The sequence below is a fragment of the Bradysia coprophila genome, chromosome IV (genome assembly GCF_014529535.1).
Source record: "Bradysia coprophila strain Holo2 chromosome IV, BU_Bcop_v1, whole genome shotgun sequence".
Taxonomy (NCBI): Eukaryota; Metazoa; Arthropoda; class Insecta; order Diptera; family Sciaridae; genus Bradysia; species Bradysia coprophila.
Window position 1 is genome coordinate 12,426,446 of NC_050738.1, and position 10,229 is coordinate 12,436,674.

General features: G+C 33.4%; 1 protein-coding gene across 4 annotated transcripts in view; it reads left to right on the top strand.

The window, feature by feature from the left end:
- The window catches only part of LOC119066303, a 60,513-nt gene extending 51,066 nt beyond the window's left edge, over positions 1 to 9,447 (top strand). For all 4 annotated transcript variants that reach the window (XM_037168685.1, XM_037168686.1, XM_037168683.1 and 1 more), the window contains exons 5-9: positions 1,198 to 1,333; positions 2,225 to 2,358; positions 4,666 to 4,788; positions 4,961 to 5,150; positions 6,956 to 9,447. In XM_037168685.1, the coding sequence (XP_037024580.1) occupies positions 1,198 to 1,333; positions 2,225 to 2,358; positions 4,666 to 4,788; positions 4,961 to 5,150; positions 6,956 to 7,068 (696 nt within the window). In that variant the 3' untranslated portion in view covers positions 7,069 to 9,447. The remainder of the gene's footprint in view (positions 1 to 1,197; positions 1,334 to 2,224; positions 2,359 to 4,665; positions 4,789 to 4,960; positions 5,151 to 6,955) is intronic.
- Positions 9,448 to 10,229: the final 782 nt, after the last annotated feature.

The following is a 10,229-nucleotide window of genomic DNA, read 5'->3' on the forward strand; positions in this document are numbered from 1 at the left end:
TGTTTTTTGTTGTCAACATTATTCAATTCACAAATACAAACCATATGAAATCACATTGAAACACATCTCGATTACACATACACTTTTGAGGAAATGGAAAAGCTCATGAGTTTCGATTAATTTTAAGCTTATTTCCATGTTATGGCCTTGGCCTTGGTAACTAATTTTAGATAATGTCTCTCAATCCTGGTGGTCTTCGAACCAAAAAAGTGGAAAATTTAAATTGTATTTTGTTGTAGATCTACTTGTTTTTTTAAATTAAAAATATCATCCGATGGCCGCTCATATCAAAATTAGCTCCAATTGACTTTTTTTTAAATTCAAATATAACGTTTGAATTATTTAGGTAGACTACAGTAAAGGTTAATAGGTTAATCAAACTTCAGCCAAAATGTGCTTTCACTCATGCAAAAAATACTTAAAATCAGCTGAAACATACTTAGGCTGAAACTTGATTGCCCTTTCCTGTCGTACAAGAACTCATTTGCTTCTGATACGTGTGTTAAAATCGGTCTAGGTTGGAGGTCTATGCTGATGCTGAAAGAGCCGTTGAAAAAATATTTGTCTTGATCCTTGGATGGCATCTTTGCTGACACTCTTATTAAGTGTAAGGAATTTCATGTGGGTTACCACCTCAAAGCAAATGATTGAAGATTTTGTCTGCATACATTGACGTGCATTTCCACTCGCATTTCCATCGACTGAGGCAATTACCATTAACGAATTTTATCAACCTTTTTGAAGGTCATCTGTTATCGACAAAACCAACCAAAATAAGCAAAAAGATATTGGTTAGATCTCTTATTTAGACACGACGTAGATTTGATGTAAGGAGTAAATGATTCGAGCGTCACTTGACACTTAGAACTGGAAAAGAAGTAACAGAATCGATAATAAATATGTTGTTGATCACATAATTCTTAGCCTGACTCGAAAACTGTTTGATTGTGATAATTGATGATTTTCCACTCAATCCGGCTGAGTATCTATAATTATTTGTCTGCCTCAAATATCAGTCTAAAAGCTGCGTATTCAGTCTGAATATTCTAAACGAATAAAAACTGTTGACAACAAAACTAATCTAGAACATCGAAAAGCGTTATATACATCGATATATCTATTCCCCAGTCTATACAACAAGCACTATACGTTTGTAAAAACGATTTTCATGTTAAATCAATTTAACAAATATTGCAGCGTTCATTGTCCGATGAAAGTCGCCTAACACTGTCATCCGTTCAACCATCGGTAACTGGAAAGTATTCGTGTGAAGTCAGTGCCGATGCACCATCATTTCATACCCTAATCGAATCTGGAGATCTGGAAGTAGTGGGTAAGTGGAAAAATTTTTACGACAAAAATAAACTTTTGCATAACATCATTTTCGTGGTTAGACGTGTGCAATGCCACACATGGTATGTATGGCATGCATGTACACACTGATGTCGATATAACCACATATTGCACTTACATATTTACGAAAATAGAGAGATGATTTAGAGTTACGTCAGTATAACTTTATAAATAAATTGATAAGTTATTTTAAAATTTAATATTACGAATAAAGTTCCCGAACATATTCTACTGTATGGATCCGAAACCCATATTACACATTTATATATGTGTTGTGTGTCCTTATTCCAATATATTTTGTAGACGTTTTTTTGTTACGTTTACCAAGTCATGGTATAAATGCAATGTGTAGCCGTACAGTACATTACGTATAGATATATTCGGCTGCAATAAACACACTGCTATCTTTGATAAATTCACATATTTTTACAGAAATAACATTCCCAATCATATACATGAAACAAATCAATTTTGTGAATTTTTTTTGCTTCTTCTTCTTTGTGTACAAAATATGTTTTGTGAAATTTCTGACACACAGAACGGAATCAATGAAAAGTTTTGAAAACAAGTCAATTTTAGGGTGTGTCTGTTTTGTGTATGAAAAGGGGGATGCATATTATATAGATTCATTCCATTGAAAAACTTTCCCATCCAACTTTTGAAAATTATGAATTAAGATTAATGGATGGAAATGCACTATTTTCGAATTTTGATTAGATACATAAAAAAAAACTTTTTTAAAGGAAGCAACTTTTATTTCTTGTGCAACTATTTAGCAATTGAAAATTAGTTTTCGCATAGAACAGGAAACTAATGAAAAGAACATTAAATAATATTTTTTTTGTTTGTTATTCTCTCTTCCTCTGTGCAGAAGTTCCTGAACATCGTCCGTTTATTGTTGGTATACGGCCACGTTATCGAGTTGGCGATAGTTTGAGGGCAAATTGTACGTCGAAACATTCGAAACCAGCGGCGAATTTAACTTGGATTGTAAATGATCTACCGGTGAGATTATAAACTTACTTTCTTCTTGAAAAGATTTCTATTCTGTTCTGATTGATAGAGGCGTGAAGGTACACTATACAAATAGTCGAAAATTCAGCCAGACAATTACTTTCCGGTTTATTGGGGTTTACAGAGATTATTGCAGGGTTTTCCATATTTTTTTCGTATATTCTCTTAATAAGCGTAGGGTAGCTAAATAAATAAGATCAACAAAAAAATCCAATAAATTCTCACAAAATCAGAACAGGAAACGTCAGTGAAATTAAGAGATGATTTTGCTTCAGTTGTTTTTCAGCTGGCCCACTCATAAAAACGTTTTTACACGGATCTACCACCTGCGATCCGTATAAATGCCAATAAGAATTTTTTTCATGCTGATGGAGCAAGTTCATGTCTAGATTTTACTAATAAAATCAGGGCATATTTTTGGATTTTTTTTGGAAATTTTTTACAAAATTTCCAAAAACTGCGAACGTCCAAAAACCGAATTTTTCCATAATTTCGAACTGTTTTGGCAACTCCGGAGCTCAGCCTTAGGTTTTAGCCGGCTCTCAATGATTTATGTTTGATTATTGACGCTCTCATCTTTCAAATTAATCATGCTCGTCTTCATTTAAAACCTGATAGTATCAAGAAATAATCGAGAGTTCGAAATGGTGGAAAAATTTGGTTTTTGGACGTTCGCAGTTTTTGGAAATTTTTGGCAATTTTTTGAAAATTTTGGAAAAATTTCCAGAAAAAAATCCAAAAATAGGCCCTGAATAAAATTGTTGTATTGCTTGGTCAGTAATTCAACATTGACGAAGTGTTGTATTCCTTTGACTTGACCAAATTGTTGCAAAAATTCATTTATTCAACGAAGGGCGAACGAAACGTGTTACCGTTTACGATTCGTGACGAAATTTTACTGACGACAACTGTATTCGTAGTATCACCGGAAAATTTGCATATAGATTTTTGAGTTCCACAAAAACAAATTTTGTTTGGAATACAGCTAGCTGGGGTAAATAATTTGTCGAGATTTACAACAGCTGAACAAACCAATACGTTTTCATTCCTATATATGATAAAACACGTGCAGGGCATATTAAACAGAATTTTGAATAATAGGTCCTGGACTAGAGATGAGTGGGCTGCCCGCAGCGCCTGTCACCTACGTATGTGTATGGGCTTCAAATTGTGGCAGTATGCTTGACAATTTATTATTACACAGTCAAAGGGCAGTGAAACAATATGAATTTGCTTCAGCTCTTTTTCAGCTGATCCACAAATAAAATGAAAACTGTTTATACGATCGAAGCTGCTACACTCACACGCATGCATAGCGGCAAATCCGTATAAATATGAATAAACAGTTTTGATTATTGGTGTGGATCAGCTGAAAATCATCTGGAGATTTATGCTGAAATTACACTGCCTCTTACTTGTGAACAAACTTCTACAAGTAAAGCGGCAATGGGCTGTGGGCACAAAAATTTGGTATTCCCACTCATCTCTACCCTGGACACGAGCTTATATAAACTACTGTTACCTATGCTATATCGCTATAAGTAAAGTACGTAGCTAAAAGTTTGTAGGAATAAGTACCAGCTAGTGTGTGCAGACTAAAACATAAAATTGAATGCCACTCACTGTATCTACTGTATCAAATCAATAAACTTTCAGAGCCTCTCTGGAATCATTAAAAATCATTCACTTTTCTGTACGTCCGAATTTATCTTTGTTAAGAATAATTTATCGTTCAAGATCTTATCGAAAATTATACATTGTACAACGTTACTTTCCCCGAAAACCGTCAAAGCCTCAAAGGTGAATTTGGTTTTATTAGCGCAACAGGGTTACGAATATCACGATAAAGAACACCGACTTTGGCAAGTACCACTTCTCTTTTTCCCCCGAAAAAACAAACCGTTTATTCAAGCCCAATTTGTAATTAATTACATTAGATAATCTCTATTAGTTATGTGATTTCTTAGTATTCGTTATACTACATTCGTACATACGTACGGAATGTTACAAAAGATAAAATATCTTGATGTACACGATGCCGCAACATTGAAACTACACATTGTTTAAAACCTTACATAAAGACACAATTCACTTTGTATCCAGTCACATTAACTATACATGTACGACCTGTATATAGTTAGGTTTAAAGACGTGTCTATACAAATACGTAATTATATAGATACGGTGACATTAAGGATGCTGCTACCTGGTATATATTTTCCCGTTTTATGTACGAAAGTTTCCACATTTGAAATTAATTGCATCTAAAGCTGTTTTAATGTTTTAATCGTCTTACAGCCGAATCCATTATATGTGAGAACCTACAGAACGTCCAAAGACCACCGAAATGATTTCGAAACTTCACTATCCGGCATTCAGTTTGTAATTACGGATCAACATTTTATAAAAGGAAAATTAAAGGTATTTACTTAGCCAATATAGTGACAATCACGGAGAGCTGCAGAGCTACACAACTAGTTCAAATTTAGATTGAATTGAATTTGCCAATTTTAATTACACTTTAACCTAACGTTTTTTTTTTACGAAAGTTACTTTGCCAAATGTTTCATACGGATTTATTTCCATCCCTTAGATACGCTGTGTATCCCAAATTCATGACATTTATTTTCAAAAAACGGAGAAAACTATTGAACATGATCGACCGAAGCCATCCGCATCAGCCAGTAACAGTGTAAATAACATCAATACCAATCCGTATGATTATCAGCCGCATGATAGCGATGTGGTCGATAAACAAGACACGTATATGACGCAAATTCAAGGTAAGTGATTGACACAGAATCAGGGCCTATTATGTAGAATTAAATTTGCAAAAATTCCCACAAAATTCTCCACAAATTTGCAAAATTTTTCAAAAAATAACTTCTACACACCTTCAAAGTCAAATTAATTGCTTTATTCACTTTAAATTGTACTAAAACAGACAAAAGAACGCAAAGACTTGCAAAATGTGCGGAAAATGAAGCGTAAATTTGTGCAAATTTTTGTGAATTTCTGTGAATTTTTGCAAATTTTGCAAATTAATTCTACAGAATTTTAGTTCATTTTTACAATTCATCCATGATTTCGTCAATGACAACTGATTAACGAAACCATGATTGATCCAATGAATTGATTTAAGTAACCGATGGTTAGCAGGCTAATTACAGCGTTTGAATGCACGAAACTTATGACGATTATCTCATCATATTATTTATCGAGCCCTTAATGCTACTTCCTAATCGCTAAAATTTACTTTGAAATGTTATGTCAACTGCATAGCGAACATTCCTAGAAAAACCTGTCAGTTAAAAAAAATCCTTTGAAAATCCTTCAATATGTTACGAATCCTCCTCGATCTCGTAGAAAATGCGTAGAAAATATTCAAGAAAATCCACAAAATCATAGAAAATTCTTTAAAAGGCTCTAGAAAATCAAATAAAAAGAAGAAAATTCTCTGAAAATTGAACGAAAAATTCTCTAAAAATATGTAAAGAATAAATAAAAAGTCGTCTGAAAATCCTTGGAAAATGATAGAGAAATCCTCGAAAAACGACATAGAAATCCTCAAAAATCCACAGAATACGAATCTTTTTGACAAACCTTTATCAATGAAATTTACAAATATCTGCCCCTCTCGGAGTAAATAATTTAGGTATGCACACATTTAGCAACATATATGGGGTTGTATCAGCTGATGAAACGCCATCCACGTTAAGAAATGCCATCCACGTTAAAAAAAATCTCATACAAATGAATGTTCATCAACATTTAACGAATTTTAGGTGAGGTAACGTGTGAAAGTACCGTATCTTGAAGATGATCTAGAAAAGAAAACCTTTTCATACATTTGTCAGCTGTCATTAAAAGCCCTGTTGCTTGAAGTGCGTTCAGTAATCGTTATATGGTTGTATGTGTGACGGGTAATTATCGATACCGAAATTATCTACTCCTTGTATCGAAATATACTTCAGTTGCTTTGCCAATTCACGCCATAAGTCAGCCTAAAATTTGAATTTTAAGTGAACGATTTGCGAAAAATTGAACCGAAAAATACATTTCAACAACGCTTCATTTTATGAGAATGACGCTACGTTAGAAGGACCTCCGCACTTTCCATTTTGAATTTCGACCGCACTTACGGCGTGAATTGGTCCTTCATACAACTAAAATATCGAAATTTACTTAAACTATGTGTGATAGTAACATGTGTACACTGTGAATCCCAATCTAACTTGTGACACACTTTGTTTCAGCTGGTACACACATGCAACCTCCTTGTCTTGTACGCGTTAACACTGTTTTACCACGCGTGAGGTTGTATGAGTGGAGTGGTGTATGAAAAACAGCTGAAGCAAATTGCGTTACATATTTGGTTGGGTTTAACTGTATAAGTAGTGTGTTTACTTGAGTAGGTAACTTTCGATATTTTACCTGGTCTTACCTTGTGCGAATTCGTTTACGGAAATGTGGACCGAGCAAACAGTAAATTATTCATCCCCAGTTTTTATCAAGCCAATTTGATCAAATAGTCATTTGTAGCAAATTAGTAAAGACATTCTTTGAGACATCATTTCGATATTTCCAGGTGATATGTCTTCGTTGAGTGGATACAAAACGTATGCAGCTTCCACCACCACCCTAATGTATTCGCTGCTATTTTCAATTTTTCTGTCTAAATTTTATTCGTTTGGTTCGTGACTTAATTAAATTTTACTTCGATTTTTCGATTTTATCATTTCGTTTATGTGAATGAACTTGGACAACTTCCTAAATAAATATATTGAGTATTTATCAACCAAAAGCCTCTTATATAACCTTGTACATAGAATAAATGTAAGCTTAATATAGAACAAAAAAAAATTGAAAAACCAAAATGTAAATAAATATTTGAAAAAAAAGACAAGAAGAAAATATATAAAAATCTATAGAACTTCGTCTATTTAAGAGATGCTAAACTATGTAAAAGAATGGAATTCACTTTTCATGTCAAAGTTGGGAAAACAAAATGTGGCAAGTGATGAACATAATTAGATATAAAAATTAAATAAAATTAACAAATTTATTTTGTAAAAAGACATTGGAAAATATTGTTAAGGCAAAACTTGTTGATTAGTTGGAAATTACTTTAAGAATTATCTATACAAAACATTATATCCAATGGATACTCCGGATTCACACGGCAACACAGACTTTGTGTTAACTGGTGAGGTGTCATAGTCTGTTAGACTGGACCCGAGGCTATGAGTATTGAGTATGAAACACATCTTCGTTAATCCTAGTCGGACCTCATCAGACCTAGTCTCCGCAGTTTAAATTGTCAGTTGAGAAAACCACTCCATTAGTTCATTATCGAAGTGAAAAAATTACACACTTGATGTTTGTGGAGCGTTCGAGAGACATTAGCCCCATCTAACGTACTATGCCAACATCAGTGAATTGAATATACTAAAGTTTTAAATTGTTGTTTCAGTAGTAGCGTTGCTCATTCAGTTCAGCTAAAATATCTACTCACATAAACTTCTCACGTACAAAAACCAAGCTACACCAAGAAAACATTGAACTTTTCACAGACGGGTTATGTCATCAGTATACTAATAAGAGATATCCTGCTGTGCTCTGATATATATATATCAGTCCATACATCCATACAGTAAAACTAATGAAGTAAAAGATTTTGTATCAACCTCTTGAAAATGCTTAGGTAAAAAGAAGTAGCAGATCCGATATAATGATATCATGATCCTTGCCGTGAGTGAAAGGTTAACGATTCAGTTCCCTAGCGGGAATTAAACAATGAAAATCTTTATAAAGATTAAATGTGATTCAATGCAAGGCTTGGTTCAATTTGTTTAGTTCAAATAGTTCATTTCGCATCCTGTTAACATTAATCGAAATGGGTTGATACAATTGTTTTTAAAGATCTTTCACCATCCAGTGGGAAAGTATTCCGACCTCGTCGCTCATTTGAAATGAGTCATTTCCAACATAGTGTGAGAGAAAGCGCTTTTTTAGCGAATTCCATTTTAAAACTCGACTCCGGCTCGTGCTAGAAACATCTCTTTCGCTGAAAAAAAGATCCCCGAAAAAAGTTGGGAAGATGACTATTTCGTTAAAAAAAAAAATAAGAAACCGATGAAAAACAGATTAAAGTTACTTTTAAGATATGAATAATGAAAAATGGCACATTGCATATCAATGGGACAAATGATGGCAACGATGACTGTCGTATGAAATTTAGCTGATCTGAACCAAAGCCGAGGTCAATATTCCATCATTTTTCTCATTGATACGTGAGGTATTTTACTCAAAAAAATGAGGTAAAGTTTTTCCATTGCTGACAAAATTTAACTTTACCTCAAGATGTATAAAAAACAAAAAAACTGAACTCCGAACCACTTTTACTTAACAAACCATAACGAAGCTTTTTATGTTTTCTCAAACTGTCGTAAAATTGTAAAGAATAACATGACGATCAACAGCAATTGTCAAGCGAATGCTACAAGAACTGACGCAAAAATATTAGAGATAATCAGCCAAAGGAAATGTTAGGCATCGTTTGCAACAGCTGGTCTTTATTACATTGTTTGCATTCATTAGTATTTATATGGCAGCATACTCGTCATACACGCACGAATGTGAGAACCACCTCGTAATATTTATACCAGCAGAAGTACAACCAATTGTTGCATGCGATGTCTATATATACACACATTACATTTCCATTGGTGGTAATAATATTTTTTCCACAACAATGGTTGGAAATGTTCCCTCGTACCTTGAGGTTACAACATTTTCGCCCGAATTCTGGTGTGAAATAATTTCCGTTTCTATGCGATTTACAAGAAACGAATTGCATGTGACCATTGAAACCGTATTATCTATAAGTCGGATCGGCAGACCGAAGTATCATCTGTGCATGATTTGTCCCATAGATAAACAAACTACTATAATTAAGTCTCTGTGACATGTATGATATGTAAACATTTAACGAAAGAATAACGGATATGTAAGAGAAATAAGAGCTAAAGTTTCGAAAGTGAGAATGAAATTAAAATTTTGTGAAATGAACAAAAAAAAACAGAAACAAATTGATGATACACAAACGTAGCCAGAAAAATAAAATAAATTTCCTCCATTTTCCCATAATATTACAAATGAAGTAATTCTCTGGTGATTTTTCCAAATACGAAAATGTATTACAAAATCTACCACTCACACCATTTGTAGCCATAATTTATCCGATCAAAAGTTTACATGTAATTTTAATTAGTTGGGGGAATAAACAGTGAAATCACAAAACCCCACAATACAAGCACACAAAAGACTTAGTCACAAGGAAATTATGATTTTGTGAACAATTTTATGTATAATGTAACCAAAGAAAAAAAGCATCCAGACGCGATGTTGTAATAAGAGAAAATAAATGTATTTTTTTCTCGTTTCTTTATGAAAGCTTGAGTTTTTCTGCGCTCCCGTACGTAACCATTTTTCTTTTATGCTCTTGAAAGCTATAAAAAGGCATTTTAAATAACTTTTTGATTTTGCAGTGAAGTGTAGTTTCCAAGGTATATAAAACCGCGGAAATAAGAATACGCCATTCATCACACATACGTACAGAACATCTCATAGTGTACTTGATGAGATGTTTTATGCAAAATGAAGAGTAAATTTTCAAATTTCCTTTAACTTCATTAATATACCAACGTACCTGCCTACAGCACTAATTGTTGTTGTATGAAAAAGTACCTTACAGTTCTACAAAAAATGTAAAAAAAAACTATTGGAGGAATACAACAACTTTCAAATGGTAGAAATTTAACAGCTACTGTCATGACTAGGACCGAGAGTTAACATATTAT